Source organism: Lytechinus variegatus, chromosome 1, assembly GCF_018143015.1.
Source record: "Lytechinus variegatus isolate NC3 chromosome 1, Lvar_3.0, whole genome shotgun sequence".
Taxonomy (NCBI): Eukaryota; Metazoa; Echinodermata; class Echinoidea; order Temnopleuroida; family Toxopneustidae; genus Lytechinus; species Lytechinus variegatus.
Window position 1 is genome coordinate 37082968 of NC_054740.1, and position 18661 is coordinate 37101628.

The 18661-nt window shown below is 35.6% G+C and overlaps 1 protein-coding gene across 1 annotated transcript in view; it reads right to left on the bottom strand.

The window, feature by feature from the left end:
• Positions 1 to 231: 231 nt before the first annotated feature.
• The window catches only part of LOC121430468, a 36958-nt gene continuing 18528 nt past the window's right edge, over positions 232 to 18661 (bottom strand). Inside the window, exons 23-41 of the mRNA XM_041627737.1 lie at positions 18152 to 18385; positions 17583 to 17814; positions 16739 to 16864; positions 16093 to 16177; positions 15468 to 15567; positions 14982 to 15031; positions 14344 to 14473; positions 13423 to 13532; positions 12863 to 12962; positions 11306 to 11456; positions 9795 to 9861; positions 9050 to 9113; positions 8234 to 8331; positions 7606 to 7732; positions 6771 to 6812; positions 5113 to 5325; positions 4035 to 4136; positions 2947 to 2996; positions 232 to 731 (exon numbers count right to left, since the gene is read on the bottom strand). Of these exons, the coding sequence (XP_041483671.1) occupies positions 614 to 731; positions 2947 to 2996; positions 4035 to 4136; positions 5113 to 5325; positions 6771 to 6812; positions 7606 to 7732; positions 8234 to 8331; positions 9050 to 9113; positions 9795 to 9861; positions 11306 to 11456; positions 12863 to 12962; positions 13423 to 13532; positions 14344 to 14473; positions 14982 to 15031; positions 15468 to 15567; positions 16093 to 16177; positions 16739 to 16864; positions 17583 to 17814; positions 18152 to 18385 (2199 nt within the window). The 3' untranslated portion in view covers positions 232 to 613. The remainder of the gene's footprint in view (positions 732 to 2946; positions 2997 to 4034; positions 4137 to 5112; positions 5326 to 6770; positions 6813 to 7605; positions 7733 to 8233; positions 8332 to 9049; positions 9114 to 9794; positions 9862 to 11305; positions 11457 to 12862; positions 12963 to 13422; positions 13533 to 14343; positions 14474 to 14981; positions 15032 to 15467; positions 15568 to 16092; positions 16178 to 16738; positions 16865 to 17582; positions 17815 to 18151; positions 18386 to 18661) is intronic.

Sequence of the window (18661 nt, forward strand, 5' to 3'; positions counted from 1 at the left end):
TTGGGATATCTTACTGTGTATAATGTTCGAAATCATCATAGTAATACCTATGTTCAAATCTGTGACTATGCTACCATCCTTCTTAGAATAAAAGCGGATTTAATATCTAGTAATGACGTCATAGCAGTCGCACGATTGGCTACGATTTGAAACTAATTTGCCGTTTACTCTAAAATAAAGGCTTGCAATCTGTCAAAATTGTTATATTAGTATTCTTTCAATTAATTTTAACCTCAAATAAAATGATATGTTCCATTCACATTTTCAGAAAATGAGCAAAATGCGATTTGTTCCAAAATCGGAGAGCGAACAGTCAGTCGTAAGTTGCGCGGTGGCCTTTACACTTTTATTAACTATCATTATACCAGCCTCAAACCTGTGCGTACTTCTAACGTAGATGGGGTGGTCCTACTTATAAATACAGAGTGTTTTCCACGTGCAAAATGTGATTTACTGATCAAATTAAAAATATAGGTCGCAGTGAGTTATAGAAATTACATCTTTTTTAGTTCTTTAATCTGAACATCGAAATATAGTCAAATATTGAGAGTAAATGACATCACTTTCTTCAAGCCGTTTGTTTCAAAATTAATGTATGTATATTTCTTTCCTTCTATGCAATATTATCATTGTTCGAGGCGACATTAGATTTTGAAATCATGTTTTCCATAGCCACCTTAGCTTCCTTGGACAGTCCGCCATTTTGCTTTCCTTGGTTGATATTCTTTTCGCTATAGTATCACACAATATAGAAATGGGAAAAGGTTATTAATAAATCAAACGCAGAATCAACATTTCTAACAAATGAAATGTTACAGCCATACACAGTTCGGGAAATTACGTAGTTCTACCTTGCGTAATGAAATGAAATAAAACAAGTGGAATGCCTCTGGCCGTCTCACCTGCATCACGCGGTTCAATATAGCAGCAGTGCTGACTTTGCATACTACTCTAACTCGCACAAGATGTTCAGTGATACATGGTTACTCTTATGTCCTCTTTTTATGAACTAGACCAATAAACTTACAGAGATATGATGGTTATTCAACAAAAAACCCCAACATGGCCAAAGTTCATTGACCTTACATGACCTTTGACCTTGATCATGTGACCTGAAACTGGAACAGGATGTTCAGTGATACTTGATTACTCTTATGTACAAGTTTCATGAATCAGATCCATAAACTTTCAAAGTTATGATGGTAATTCAACAGATACACCCAATTCGGCTAAAGTTCATTGACCTTTGACCTTGGACATGTGACCTGAAACACGCACAGGATGTTCAGTGATACTTGGTTACTCTAATGTCCAAGTTTAACGAACTAGACCAATAAACTTTCAAAGTTATGATGGTAATTAAACAGATACCCCCGATTCGGCCAAAGTTCATTGACCCTAAATGACCTTTGACCTTAATCATGAGACCTGAAACTTGCACAAAATGTTCAGTGATGATTGATTACTATTACGTCCAAGTTTCATGAATCAGATCCATAAACTTTCAAAGTTATGATGGGAATTCAACAGATATCGCCAATTCGGCCAAAGTTCATTGACCCTAAATGACCTTTGACCTTGATCATGTGACCTGAAACTTGCACAAAATGTTCAGTGATGCTTGATTACTATTATGTCCAAGTTTCATGAATCAGATCCATAAACTTTCAAAGTTATGATGGGCATTCAACAGATATCCCCAATTCATCCAAAGTTCATTGACCCTAAATGACCTTTGACCTTGGTCATGTGACGTGAAACTCGTGCAGGATGTTCATTGATACTTGATTAACCTTATGTCCAAGTTTCATGAACTAGGTCCATATATTTTCTAAGTTATGATGACATTTCAAAAACTTAACCTCAGGTTAAGATTTCGATGTTGATTCCTCCAACATGGTCTAAGTTCATTGACCCTAAATGACCTTTGACCTTGGTCATGTGACATGAAACTCTAATAGGATGTTCAGTAATACTTGATTAACCTTATGGCCAAGTTTTATTAACTAGGTCCATATACTTTCTAAGTTATGATGTCATTTCAAAAACTTAACCTCAGGTTAAGATTTGATGTTGACGCCGCCGCCGCCGCCGCCGTCGCCGTCGCCGTCGGAAAAGCGGCGCCTATAGTCTCACTTTGCTTCGCAGGTGAGACAATAAAAACAATGAAGTATGTGTTTGATTAATTATATTCATTTCCGTGAGGTAAAAAAAGACTTCTTCTTTTTTGTAATTTGAGGATGGCTGAAAACTTACACAAGCTGGATTAAGTTGAATGGCAAGCAAGTTTTGTATATGAAATATATGGGGGTCACGAGTGCTTTCTGATCTAAAGAACAGATTATGAATACTGATAATGGTTATGTGATGATAACTATTAACTTCAAGATAATAATCATAATAATGGTAAAAAGTAATACTAATAACCACAAAGTGATAATGAAGAATTTCAATGCTGATCACAGGCTATTATCAAATGGAGATTTTTATTTAACGAGGGAAATTAAGAGGGATTTGCCAGTACTACGATATCGATTGTTTATATCGTTCGTTCTTTCATTTGTGTATGATTCATATCCACCAGGGGCCCGTTGCATAAAACTTTTTACCAGAGAAAACTCAGGTTGTTTTTACCGGAGTTTTTGCCCTGTGTTAAAGTCAATGGCAGATATCAGACTAACCTTAGTTTTCAGTTTTTACCAGAGTTTTCTCAGGTAAAAATTTTATGCAAAGGGCCCCTGAAATATACAACTTATATCGTTCGTTCTTTCAGGTGTATAATTTTTTTAATATATTTTGTAATTGCCATTTGAAGTTTCAGTGTGACTATATTCACAGGATAAAGCTATTTTCATATCTTGTACTATTGTTGTTGAACCACTACTGAGAGCGATTCATAAAAGTTCGAGTCCAATTACAGTACTCAATGTGAACATCATTATTTACCTGTCTTTCACGAGGCACTGTATTTCGTTATGCTGTAGTGGTCCGTCAGGCTGTTGTTGATAGGAAATAATATTCGTTAAAAATACTGACACCATAAATAAATGTTTTTCAGCAGAGAACACATCATAAAATTTTGTATTATGATGATAAGATAACCGCATTTGATTCGAATTTGTATTATTTTATCAATGATTTAGTGAATTATGAAATCAACCATTAATTTTCCATCAATAAAAACAGCATAAAATTTCACCAATTTCGCAGCAATTTTACATGGTCAGAATGCTCCCATATTACGTACTTTCGTTTTAAAATCCAAATAAATGCAGTAGGTTTACCGTAAGCTAGAACATATTGGAGGCACCATTTTTGCACTTTTTTTCGACAATGAAGAAAATAATGTTAGGGAATTTATTTGGTCAAATTATTACTTATTAATAAACCGACAACGTCAATATGGCACTGAAAAGTGGATGCTAGGCCCATAATCAATACGGGCAAAATTAAATTTCGGAGTATATTTGTTTCATATTTTATTTTGAACAATAGAATATGTATTTATTCAAACGCTATAGGATTATGTACAATTCTTCCGTTTAGTGTTTTACAACGCATGCTTTAATCTGCATGGTCTGATGGACAATTTGAAACCAATACCAAAATACTTTTTGCATTAAAGTTGTTAAAAACTTTCCCTACGAAATCAATCTTGTCTCATTGCAGCGCTGTGTGCGCATGCATGGTAACGTGTATAGGAAAAAGAAAAATTTCCGAAGATGGCTTGTGCAGATTTTATTCCCCTATATTTTGTTTTCAATATTGCAAAAGTAAGGTGGAGTACAAACAAAAGGATAAGCTATACTTCATACTATTTAACAGGAAACACCAGAATATTTAAGACATCCGACGATACCTCTATAGATATACATGTATGTATTTTAATTTTCTGGCAAACAAAAATGAGAGATTTTCTGGGAAAGGGTTATATTGTAAGAGTTATGGGTAGATTAACTTCTTATATTTCTATAGACAGAAATTTTAGGACTCTATTATATTATGAAACTCTTTAGATTTGGAATGATACTTACGCTTAGTTTCTTCTTGGTAGATTCCTGATTAGTACTTAATCCATTGTTAAGATGGTTAGTTTCATCCACGCTTGACGTTTTTACCGGGTTGTCATGGCAATCCTATAAGTGGATAAAATATAATAATCTATAGAGTGTGGTTCATTGTGGTTGCACATGATCAATCGATCAAGATTATTCTTTTTAAAAAACAAAGAAGCAACTTTTCGTGCCGGTTTAGAAAATCGTTTCTTATTCGGATTTGTATGTTCTTTTAGTAAATTAGTCTGAAGGTTCATTCTAAAACATGTTATATACGAAAATGTATGCTTCATTGATTGTTACGTTGATGAAGTAATGATAAATTGATACGTTTCTCTGTTTGCTTTTTTCTGGAACGCACTGATAAACAAAAAAGTGCTTTAGAATGATACTGCGGAATCGTTATCTTAGGATCAAACTCCAGCCTTATTTGCTGCTTCCTATGTATAATTTGTTGTTTACAACATTGTTTTTTAATAATAATAATGATAACGGTATATTCACCCATGGTAGCTACTTCCGTTCCTAAAACTGTTCTCCCAGCGGGTCCCATGCAGTTATTATTACCCGGTTAATAAAGGCTACCTCTTTAGGTGCACACAGCTTTTTGAGGAATTACTAATTCCTGACGGTACCCATTTGCCTCACCTGGGTCGAGTGCAGCATACTGTGGATGAATTCCTTGCTGTAGGAAATTACGCCATAACTGGGATTTGAACACACGACCCTCTGTTTCAAAGTCCGGAGACTAATCCACTGGGCCACGACGCTCCGCTTTTTGTGTTGTCGTTATTGTTGTTTTCTATTTATGATGATTCAATGATTTCGCAGCTGATGAATTAATCTGGTTTATTTTTGTAACTTTATCGCATATATTTGCAATACGCATTTTTCCTTTAAAAAAACGCAGAAAGCTTAAAAATGATGCAGAAATGGTCGCACCTTATTTCGGATCATTTTTAACCGGAACGGGGCGTGATGCCAATTATTAACAGACTCGGTCACAAATTGATCTGAACCGGAATTGTTACAATATGCATATCATCGTTATTTTTACCATGCCGTGTGAGTCGTTACTGCCTTTCCTGCAAAGCGCCACCGTGTCATTTGTCTTGTTTTTAGAAGATGATCCTGAAGTCGACCTAGATTTTCCCGAAATATTCCTGCTACCACCCTTCCCGCTGGCAGTATTGGAGACGGACGAAAGGGCTGTAGAACTGATCATTCCCGCCTTGGTCTTGCCGTATCGACGCTCGTATGCTTTTCTCACCTGAAAATACACACAAATACATTTTTTTTAATTGTACCCATTTTTTTTGTATTACTATAGCAGTTAGCTAATCCCACTTTACGTCAATCCCAATTCACAAAACTACCATGTGTTTCCCTGTACCCCGATGACATCTGATAATAAGAATTATGAAAAAAAATCTTGTAATCGACAGTGCCAAAATCATATTCATACATCAAAAAAAAATACTTGCCCTTTCCTATGGATCTAGTTCATGAAACTTAGACATAAGAGCAATTAAGTATCCTCGAACATCCTATGCGAGTTTCAGGTCACATGACCAAGGTCAAAGTTCACTTAGGGTCAACGAGCTTTGACCATGTTGGGGGTACTTGTAAAATCGTCATCATAACTTTGACATTTTATGGATCTAGTTCATGAAACTTGGACATAAGAGCAATTAAGTATCCCTGGACATCCTGTGCAAGTTCGATCAGGTCACATGACCAAGGTCAAACGTCATTTAGGGTCAATGGACTTTGATGTAGGGGGTATTTGTGGAATCGTCATCATAATTTTCAAGTTTATAGATCTAGTTCATGAAACCTGGGACATAAGAGTAACCATGTATCCCTGAATATCTTGTGCTCTTGTTTTTGGTCACATGACCAATATCAAAGGTCATTTAGGGTCAATGAACTTTGGCCGTGTTGGGGGCATTCTTTGAATTGGCATCATAACTTTGAAAGTTTATGGATCTAGTTCATTAAACATAGACATAAGGGTAACCAAATATGAATGATTCTTTTTCACCTATCTTAGGTCACATGATGGTCATGGCCAAATGTCATGTTGGGTCAGTCGACATAGCATTTTATTATCATATGAGTGTTTTCTTTTGTGAATAATTATTTAATAACTGTTTTCAAAGTCTGCACTGCTGCTATGTCGGATCGCGTAATGCAGGCGAGACTGCCAGTGGCGTTCCACTTGTTTTAAAATGTAATCATCTATCCAGCTACGTACTCTCGTGAAATCTATACCACTCACGACACAGGTGCTAAATGGGTACCCGGCACGATGTGAAGGTAATTGTAGCTTGTCCAGTACTGTGTGCGCCTCACCGGCGACCGACTGGAATACTCCCCAGGGAGTGGAGGATGTGCACACATTGTGTGTGGGAATGACTGATTGAATCCGATGACCGGTGTCATAATATATCATCTATAAGGCACTTAGACACGTCGTTCCGATGTATAAAGCACTATATAAAAGCGGATTGTTTTCATTATTATGTTCACGACGATGCAGATTTCGTAAATTTCGAATATTTCCGTATGATCAACCCAACCCCTCATTTATTCATTCATCTGACAACGAAAAGACTTACGGTTCGATGATACACTTTCCAACTATTAATTAACGATATGAATCAATTCTACAGTTTGATCACAAAAAATAATACAATTGCTTTAAAAGCTCACCTCCATGTTCAGAATACAATGGGCGATGAAGAAGAATAGCCCCTGAAAATAAAGAACAAAAACGAAACATTTGATGGTCATATGGCCAGTCTTCGATGTAATTTCATCATTTTGATTAGAAATATTTCCATTGTTGGCTCTCATACCATGGTTTGACGACACTATATGCGAGTAGAATCGTCATTGTTGTAACTTTATGATTCAATAAATTTGCAGATCTTATAAAATAGAAGAAACTGCAATTTGTTATGACAATTGGAACCCTACAAATAATTTATTTGACAGGGGAGGATTCAGCATGTTTAATAAATACGTATTAAGAAGCAGAAGGGTAGCACCCCCTCACCTCTTTCTAGATACGCCGATAGTGATTGTGGCAGCATATTTATAGTAAATAAGCTGCTGGGGGCGAGCATTATACAAACGAAAAGCAAACAATGTCTTTATTGGATTATTAAATTGTAGGTTTGTCAAAGCTGTAATGATTATTTTGCTGATCACAATACATGATATTGGGAGATATTGCTGTATCACTATGCATATTTTAAGCCCACCCCAAAGAAAAATAATTATCACAATAATTAAAAAAATAATAAATAAACAGTCAAGTAAAAATTAGAAATAAATGAAATAATGATAATAAATAAATACAGCAAATAGATAACAAAAAATGAATAAAATAGAAATAAAACATACGTATGTGAGGTAGGGAGAATACTGTAGATCACTTACGAAATATAAGTCTACAAGGGGTTTGGGGGAGGGGTCATTCACACTATCAATGAATATACATGTACACCCAGGTATTACCATCTATTTAAATTTGAAAACACACCTGAAATGAGTTGAGAATGGCAAAAAGATAAGTGAAGACGAGAGTTCGAGCATTTACTGACAAGAATCCAAACACCCACGTGAGACCAAGCAGAGGTAACAAGATGGCGGCCGCTTTTAATCCAGCCCTAGACAATGAGAAAGGATTTTAACAAATATCAGGATACGGTGCTTTATATTCAACTTTGATTATATCAGACTAGATTCAGTCAGAGCCTGGAACTCGAACTGCTACAACTAAAACTTAGCAACATATTATCAGTGATTAGCCAGTGACAGTTTTGCAATATAAGTTACAGAAGAAACAGTTAAGGAATAGAATAACAAAATGTTTTAAGTCGAAATCTAAATTCTCAACATGCAAGAACGGAATATCTAAACTTGGCACTAACTTCATTTTGCTCAAATGCTGACAAATGATTAGACTCTCCTTTGCGAATATTTTTTGATAGAGTATAATAATTCCCTACAACAGTGCTTTCTCAAATACTCTGTTGGATCTTAAAGGTGAGGATTGTAAATTAAATCCCCGTGATATTTTGGAAGCACAGAAAATTAAACATGTTACAAATTATATTCTAAATGTATTTGATTGGCCTACAACTTTCACAAACTGGTAACAAACTTACTTGACTTGTGATGTGTTGCTTGAGACCCTGCTCTTATACTTGGCCGACATTGACCTCATCATCACATGAAGTACCATAATCAAGAAAGCCGTGTTCACCTTCAAAGAATTTTTTTATAAATAAATCTTAAATAACACCATCACGAAGGAAGAGCCATCGTAGCATTTATGGTTTCATATCGCAATGCAACATCAATAGTAAGATCACAGTGGAACGCCAAACGAGCCAGCTTTTATTGTTTTGAAAGTTTAACACTATTTTTCGATTAACCAATAGTTTTTTTAGAAATATTATATCGTTGCGCTCGATCATTATTATTGATCTCTTGAAAAATGAGGGTTATCATAAAGTATATAACACACAACACAGCTATAGATTTCTCAATCAACATGATTCAGAAAATAAAAAACAATACGCATATTTGTTAGGACATACACGAGAGTAAAAGAAAGACCGTTCATGATATTCAAGATAATATGCTTTTGAGCCAAAAATAATGGCCTGGTCACACGTTCACCCTTTTCAAATCAATAGATTTTTATCAAATCCAAATGATCGCAATTTTCTGCAACAGTGATAAGTAGAATTTGTACTGAATTTGATGTACAATATTGAGATTTGGTTAACCTCAATTACCATCTTGCTATTATGTTAGCTCCAATTACCAAATGTTTTGTTTATATGTGATGTACTATTACATGTAATTGTACCAGACAGTGATATTTGGTAATAAATTCAATTCAATCCACTCCAGCTATCAACAAATGATAGCCATCATGGTTTTGAAACACTGTATCGTGTGGGTTATGAACTCACCACTATCACAATGGCTACCGTTGGTATGAAGGAAATAAGCATGGCTCTGGTAGACATCCAACATCTAGAAGAAGTAACAGAAAAAATGAGAATAAATTATTCATAAAACTCATTATATCAATTATTTTTTTTGCTAATAGGTTCATTAGTGACTGAAATAATCGCTAGAGGGTATTTATTTTTCTCGCAATCTATTATGGTCAACAAGGAAATTCGTGATCACTCTCGCAAAAAGTGTTCACTAGATTGTTGGCTACTTGTAATTTTGTTTGCCCCTTCCCCTTCACTTGTGCGCGTTGATATATGGCGCCTAACAAATTGCATATATTATTATTATTATTTTATCATTATTAATTATTATCATTATTATTGTAATTATTATTATTATTATCATTGATATTAGTTTCTAATCACCCAAATAATTAATTGATTATGCAGTAGCCAAATAATGGTAACGATGATGATGGTGATGGTGGCAGTGATGGTGGTGGCGATGGTGGTGGTGGCGGTGGTGGTGGTGGTGGTGGTATGAGTATGATGATGACGGCAGGTAACGTTGATGAATGTTATGATGCTCTTGGTACCAATGTTTGGGGTTGTGATGCATCTTTGCAGCATCGGATCCATGTCATGCTTCAGTCATCACATTAGACATTGTTTATGTTTTAAAAGCATACTTTTTACATTGTGTACAAATAAATCGAAATTGATATGGACAGAAATTATATAAAATTGGATTTCTTACACATTTCCCACTGCGTATTCTTTGTAGAAGACACCAGCTGACACTCCGGCAACAATGAAAGGAATTCCTGTAAAAAGAAGAACACCAATAATTTTCATTGCTATAGATAGTAGGGAAACACATGTGAGGTGTTATAAACATAAAGCAAACAGTCACATCATTTTCAGAAAATAAACGTTTGTATAAAAGAAATCTTCTTCTTACTTTACCCGATTGATGCAGAATAAATTCAGGTATGTTTCATTTCTTTCTGTCCTTTTTTTTCTTTTGGACATGCTTTTTTTTTATTTCAAATTTGTGTAATTTTATCTCTGTAATACTATATTTATTTGCTTCAAGCGTTCACTTTCAATAGCCAATTGGTGCTGTTTATGATCCCCCACTGATACATGTATGTATTGAATATTGTATTATATTAATTTGTATGATTGTTTTTTTTAAGTGGAAATGAATTAAATTGAATTGAAATTCACATTAAAACATAAAATGCTAATTTAGCTCTTAATGTCCTTAAATAGTGCCTGACTGCACTTTGAGTGTAGATTTTCTAGTTCAAATTTGAATGACTAAATCAGCACTCAATTACTGCAGTCACTATACATGGACATTAACTGCTTCATTTTTTAGAGTGTTCAAGTTATGTATGAATTGGCTATGTGGGTGCCAGGCGCCACTCATCCCGAGTCGAATCATGTTTATAACTGAATTTTATATAGCTAATTATGTAATTATGTATATTTTGTAATATGGTTTATAGTATAATTGGTATCATCGCCTCATTATAGTCACTAGCCCCCTTTTTCTACTATGACTCTCGCCAAATCAGGCAAAGGAACACTGTAAAAACTGTGGTGTTAAAACTGACACAGGTTGGCGTCTCTTGAGGACCGCACTCTGAGGTGTTAAAATTATACCCAAGAGATTGGGCATAACACCAGAGAGTGTAAATGTTACAGCCATAAGTGTTGTAATGACACCTATAGGTGTTAAACTAACACTGTCAATTTAACACCAGAGTAAAATATCTGGTTTGTCCTCTATGTACACTGGTTAACACCACAGTTTTTGTTGTGAATCTCGATTCGACGACACTGAAAAATTCCCCAATGTACAACAGTGCAGCTATACTTCAGGTATTGGTACACTGTAAAAACTGTTAAAACTGAAACCAATTGGTGTTAATAGAGGACCACACCCTGAGGTGTTAAAATTACACCCTAGAGATTGAACATAACACCAAAGAGTGTAAACAAAGCAACCAAAGGTGTTGTACTAACACTTGTGGGTGTAAAACTAACACCACCAATTTAACACCAGTGTAAAATAACTGGTGTGGTCCTGTATGTACACCGGTTAACACCACAGTGCTTGCTGTGTATTGTTATCCACAGATTCTGGTGTCAGCAAATTGCAGCACCCACAACCACACCCCACCCCCAACCCCTATCCCCGTTTAAAGATCAATAAAGAATTATTGAAAGACAGCTTCGTGAAACGGGGTTCCTACTTACCCCATCCCGCTAATAGGTATTTCTTGACATTGCTTCCTGATCCAAATACCTTGACGAGCATGACGTAGAGGTGAACGCCCTCTAGCAGCATCCAGCAGAACATGGCCGTGATGGAGTAGTGGAAAGTGATAGCGACCGCTTTACATAACCACTACCAAAGACAAACAAAAATACAGTGCGTATCAAAAAAAGTTTACACTTAGAAAGAAATCCTGTAAAATTACACATTTGTAATATCCTGAAGATTTTTCCACATTTTAACATTGACACAGATCCATTTAAGCAATTGACGATATAACTGTCGAAAAATATTTCCGCTTAAGTGAACACCACTTTTGAAGTTAGTGAAAAATGATTTGAGCAGAATTTAGTTATGCGAATAAAAGTAGACCTTAATCATGGAGAACACGTGATTTTAGCAAGTAAAATTGATTTGAAGATATCTTTTACCTTTTGAACTTGTTTCCTTGCCCCAAATTCCCCCACACACTGAGGCCATCGTGACGATATTTGCTTTACACTGAGCTGTGATTTACATGACATGGCTTAGGCTTGATTTTCATTTTGTTTATCATTGTCAAGCTTGGGAAAAGTGTGGAAAAACGAGCAATAAAAGAAAAATGAATTGGAAACCCACTTTCAATGATAGAAACTTAGTGAAAAATGCTGGAGAAGTCTGATGTAAACTTTTGTTCAGATTCAGTTATGTCCTCAGATCCAGCTGGCACAGAAAGGTTAAAATTTGGGTGGCAATTTTTTTTACAAAATGCTTGAATGTATCCGTTTTATTTCAAGTAAATAAAAGTGAAAGGAAATGTATGAGAGATATTTCACAGGGTAAGTTTGATTTCGCCATTCCCCTTGACACAGCGTGAAAACGAGCATTTTTGCGCAGATTTCTGCGAGCTTTACAACAATGGACAGTGCTCACTCAAGTGTAACATTCTGTAAAACTTTTACTTATTGGATAGATGAAACCCAAACCCAAGATTATATGTGAAAAAATTACCCACATGTTGTATATTTTTTATTCCTAGGGCTTTTTCAAAGTGTAAACTTTTTTTGAAACGCACTGTATATCTTCATGAGTTTATTACTCGATAAAAATGTTCAGACTTGGTGCTATGTTGAAACATAATAATACAGAAGTTTTAACGATACATCAGTAATCGTTTTTGTTTAAATCTTGTTCACGTTTTCTCTTAAAAGTGCGTAATATGACAAAATACAAGTGAGAAACATAAAACACCGATCATAAGTAAATGATTAGCGTCGATGAAAATTTACTAAATGAATCATAAATTACCTCCTTCTGATGCTTTTATGCGAGCAGTGCTATTGAGCGTTTAATTCTTACTTTAATGACAGTGTAGTATGCATTGCAACGCACTTTCCCGTTTATATCCCAAATGTAAATGAAGAAAATTCGAATCAATACCTGTGACCTATGATGTAAGTCGCCAATGGGAATGCAAAATTAAATCTTAAGTAAATACATAGCAAGAAAAAACATATGGAATAAAATTCAGAATAACTATTTTTTTTCTGACAGCTCACCATAATATCGGTTCGTTCCATCCCTACAAGGAAGATAAACTGTGAAACAGCAATAGCCACTCCTAGATTCTCGTGTACGCGAATCCTGTCCGATTTCAATCTGTAATGATTTGAATTTAAAAATATTTGTCACTCAGCAGTTGTCTTTTAAAGCAGTTACGAACTTGAAAACATTTACCTTTTAAAATATATCGTCCACGGAGAGGTGTACAAACATTTGGGAGTCAAATCCCTTTTTTCCGGTAAGTTTTAAGCTTTTTATACCAAAACATATCAAATGAATTATAGATGGTTAGAATTTTCTGTAATTTGCATACGTTCTTGATAATATAGATTATCTAAACATTTTATTTGTAATAAAGGAGACTTTTTGTTCAATTACAGATCAATCGTTAGTCACGAGCAAAATATGACATTGCAAGAAAATTGAGTCGCAGTTGAACGCGAATCAACTGCATTGCGTCAATCAAATGACTTGCACTAGATTTTGAATTGAACGTAAACTTCTTGCAACGTCCCCTCAGTCCAGTAAAAAACCTATTCATGGTTTTTCTACCTACCTGAAGAATTCGTATACTGCTACGGATGTTACACATCCTACGATAGACATGGACCCACCGATCTGAGAAAGAATAGACAGTGCAGTCCCATGGCCGTTCGACAGGCTATCCTGAAAAGTTCAAATTATCACCGTATTGATTTCTATTCATTATTTTGCCACGAGTCCCAATGCATTTGATGTACACGAGTTTTAGGTTGTCACATCTAGCATTGTTCTAGCATGACTAATTTCCTGGATAGCTAGCATAAATTTTCACGCTCTTTAATTGGCGTAATTGAAATATTTCTATGTGGTAAAAATGAACAAAATACATGTATCTTATAATCTTCGAATCCCCAAATACTAATATTGTAAGTCTTCAATGCCTTTTCGAAGATTGCTGCAGATGGACAGTATCTCATATTGAATGGAAAAACAAATCATGCATTTGACATGATGATTTTGTTTTCGTATAATTCTCCTCCCCAAACTTTTGATTTCGACAACTTTTGCATCAAAGTCTCAGGATATGTCAAAGAAAATACAATCGTTCTTTAACATGTACATGTATTTAAGTTGATCATTCTTTTTCATTCATTTTGCTTCACATACTGATGTGGTGACCCCTTTGCATCCCCTCCCCCTCTGATCTGTCCTGGGCCCATCTTACAAAGAATTGCAATTGATCCGACCAACCAAAACTATGGACGGCCTGCAACATCAACATCTAAACATTCATGTTTGTTTAAAATATTCTCTAGATATGATGTATATTCGTAAATTCATCATTCACTTGAATATCCAGTGTGATTCTTTTTGTTTACTAAGGAAATTGTGCAAAAATCCTGTAGAAAAATTTATATGGTATGGATGGATTTCCATACAGTTGAGATTGATTGGATCAACCGTAACTCTTTGTAAGACAGGGCCCTGGCCTTACCTGAACACCATGGACATCCATGATGACTGCAAAATTTGTGAGATGATTGCAGTGACACGTTGTATGGGTTCTATTGCTGGCGTAGACTTCACAGCCAGTAGTCTTCCATATGTCAGACTGTACTCCAGAACTATTTCCGTTTCATGATCGAATAAAACAGATATACGCTTATAGCAAATGTACAAATGCACAAATCTTGTGAACTTGTGTGTGACTGTCAGTCAATGTCAATTAGATGATTGAGGTAATAACAATTGCAATATAAATCGCTAAGAAACAAAGTGTAATGAGTGCTATATAAATGTAACTATTATTTTATTAATTATTTCTTAAAGATATGGCGATAATAATTATGTGATCATTGTAAATGCAATTTCAAACGCGATTTTCGGGTTTTTTAAAGAAATGATTTCAAGTACAACAAGGAAATTGATATAGATACTGCCTTTAAAATTGTAATTACAAGAAAATCAATTGTGATAAACCAGAGACCGCAGAACGGTAATGGATGGGGACCAAACATGCAAAAAATCCATAAATAAGATGGTTCGATTTTGTACACGATTATTGAGCACCCCACCCCCGATTCTGCAGTCCATGGAAAGTCGGAATCAGAGAACGCTCTCTGTAAAACTTACTTTTGATCGAGATCAAGAAATACACAACTCGGGTTCAAATTGGCGCCAAGCTACGAAGAGAGAATAATCAGATGGAACCTGTATTAGTACTGGTCGCCTATAGATTGATGGGGTGTTTATATGAATTTTTTCGGTTTCATTTTAAGTGATTATCGTGATGGGTGTTTCTAATGTCTTTTTCATTTGAATCATGAAATATGCTTTCAAGAGCAAAAATATAGTCTGTCATTTCGAATTATGAAGTTGGCCATGACAGTGAGCCTTTAGAAAGTAGCGTGTAATATATTTTGGTAAAAAAATGAGTAAAAAGATGAAATGCTTGGTTTACATAATAACTGCATGAATTTTTGAAAATCTTTACGATAGTTCTCAATAATATTCCGATCAATGAACTTATACATCGATAGCGTACTGCTACCACTCTTATTTAAGGAAAATTTTATCATTATTTCTATTTCTTGTTTTTTCTTTTTTGAACGGGATTACCTCTTGATGTTTGTAGATCCCTACTACAGGTTCAGTCAGTTCCCCAAAGAAAACCTCGTCCACACCTAAGATCTTGGTAGCCATCACATCAGTATTGATTCTTGAAATTAAAAACAAAAATCAAAGACATATTTATAGATTTCAGAATAAGTTAAAGTATTCAGTAGAGGTAAATTTCAGAGTACAGAGACTGCCTGAAGAAACAGTGGTCAACAAACCAAAATAATTTGTAGATATTGTATAACATGGGGGTTTTCATAGATTTCTCAAATATGATTAAAACTTAATTATCATCGGGCTCAGTGTTAGAGCATGAGTTTTTTTTTTAAATGAGACAATATGCCTTCTAGCTTGCTAATAAAATAACATATTATGCATAACATGTTATTTAAGGCCCGCTGGTAGAGCAATCGCTTAACTGCAGTTGCTACTTCTGTGTAAATTTAACGTTGTCAATACTTAGTCATTTATCAAAGGTCTTGGTCTGATAAGAAGAATAAATCAAGATTGTTTTCTAAAGGAATGCTATTTTTCTAATCACATGTTCTGCAAAATTAAAGTTAGCCATACGAATATTTTACACGGGATCCAAAACCTAACTGAAAGAGTCGTGATAGTGGCCTACCTTGATATGCTTTCATCTTCTAAGGCAGAATATAATGAGGCAAGCGATGGGTATCTAGCTCTGTATATAGCTAACTGATCTGAATCTGAAAAGAAATTACACGTAGAAAATGAACCCATGTGAATAAGAATTAGGAAAATAATTCACCAATGTTTTAAATATCTGAATCAAACTATAATAATAAATAGTAATCGTAGCTTAATCATACTTTATTAATATTTTTGTTATTCATGATTTCAAAAGATAAATATGACAATTCGGTCGCAGCGTGGTAATTGTTGACGATCAATGAATAGAATCAAGTTGTTCAGTCTTGAACTATACTAAATATTGAATCATAGTAAAGTTTCTGTTTGTTTTAAATAATATGGCACACTGAATCAAAGCACATGATTGTATCTGTTGGAAAACCCAGTGACGACCCATGTTCAGAATATCGTAAGAAGACATCTTTTCCGCGGGTCATGCAAAATGGATAGGCGAGGAAGCAAGGCGACCAAGCTCGTTTCAAGGACATTTTAGAATGCTTTTATTATTTGATATATAAGGTTCTGGTACACAGTTTTTGGAGAATTTTGTAAAAAAAAATCCAAGTTGAAAATACCCCCTCCGCCCCGCTGCGCGCGGACATAACCATGTGACTTACCATCGCTTTGCTGATTGGCTATCTGGAAGACCTCCGGAGGGAGGGAGAGACTACCGCCTGATCGTGCGAACGTTCTCTTCTCGCGTTCATCGTCCACAGAGTCCGCTACGAAGACGACATCGAACTCTGTAGATAATGAAGTGGCAAAACATAAGATTAGAAGGCACTGTCCATAGTCACACTGAACAGCATCAGCCAGAGGAAAGGGAGAGGGTTTCATCAACACTTGTTGTCTGACAAGTTGTGCAGATCTGACAGAATGATGTTCTTGATTTTTGATTGGCTGAGACCTGTCAGATAACACAGACTCTGTCGGATAGAATATCTGACAAACCCTTTCATGAAATTCCCCACCAAACTCCTCGAACCTTCCACGGTTTCTATGTATGATTCAGTGCAACACACTGATAATAATGTAGTCTTATCATTATGTTCTGCGAAAGGGGAAGCACAAAACGTGATTAGATGGTCGGATTGATGCACGTTGCTCTGGTTACCTTTTCGAATGTTTTGGGAATTTTCAATATATATGATTATGGAGCCAGAAAATTGTCGATCATTGCCCTTGCATGGTGTTAGTTTCCGAGTGCTAATTAAACCGATCGATTCGTTCAACTCAAAAAGTGATCAGAGTAAATCTACAGTTATTTTCAGTGATCGACGACGCTCCGATTCCTTGCTAGAATACATGAATATTCAAACAGTCAAATACACTACGAAATCGATTATTTTATCAAAGTATATTAATACTGATTATTAGTATATCTCGAACTAGACCAACTTGAAAGAAAGGTTCTTGATCAGACTTGACAGAGAGTCAGGTTTGGAAACCAATCAGTATTACCTATATTTGTCTTATTGAATGACAGGCTCTGGTTGGCAGCATTGGGTGCAGAATCCTTTTCCTGATCCAATCGACTCCGAGCCCTCCGAGCCTGAGCCATGCTGAGGGCCATGTTTTCTGAAGACGCAACCACTGACGTCAGCTGCTGAGTCACGATGTCGGTATCGTCCGAGGTCTTCCACGCCCCAAGGTTCGCATCATCAAGAATATGGTCCACGGTGTCAACAAATGCCTTGGGTAAGTTATAGAGAATTCAATTACATCATCGATTCATTCATTACAGATATGAATTATGAGCGTATGTCATGTAGGCATAAGGTGACAGCAACCAATTCTGAGGAAAACTATAATACAAATAAAGAATACCTTGCAAACAATCATTAAGGAGGTTTGATTTCCGATTAGAAATGCAGCAATCGAAAATCTTTTCGAAATTTTCCAATCTTTTATAAGTTTTCCGTCCACTCCCGTGATTATTTCTCCCTGTATCAAATTTGAGACATTTTTTCCCCTTGAATCTCACACATTTTTCACGATTATCATGAATTCACAAATTAAATAATTCTTACGTTTGTTAGATCATCAATGTCCTTGTCAGTCAGATTTTTGGCGATCTCCGCCGATAGATCTGCCACTGCACTTAGAGCCTTCGTGGTGATCATTATGTCTTGGGGTACGATATGGAGCTCATTGGCGTCAGATGACTGATTCTTCTTCGTCGATGACGTCAAATTCGAAAGAAGGGAGGCCAGGCCAATGACATCGTCGACGGTGATGTTTGGTCTTTGTTCAAGCTCATCGAGCTGTAGAAATGAATCACTTTATACAATTTACAAGTTTTGTTCATCTTCAATTTGAATTACATTTCTATATAATTTTTTTACGGCACTTGGTGTCAACCATTATTACCATCCCAAATTTCGGGGCATCTATACATTCTGGATATTTGTACGTGCCCATAATTAGAATATTTCTTTAAAATGATATCGTTTTTTAATGCAGGGTTGCACCAGATGAATCTAGGAACAGAGCGGTGAGGTGTTGCAAAGTTTGGTTTTTAAAGCTCATTCATACTCGTG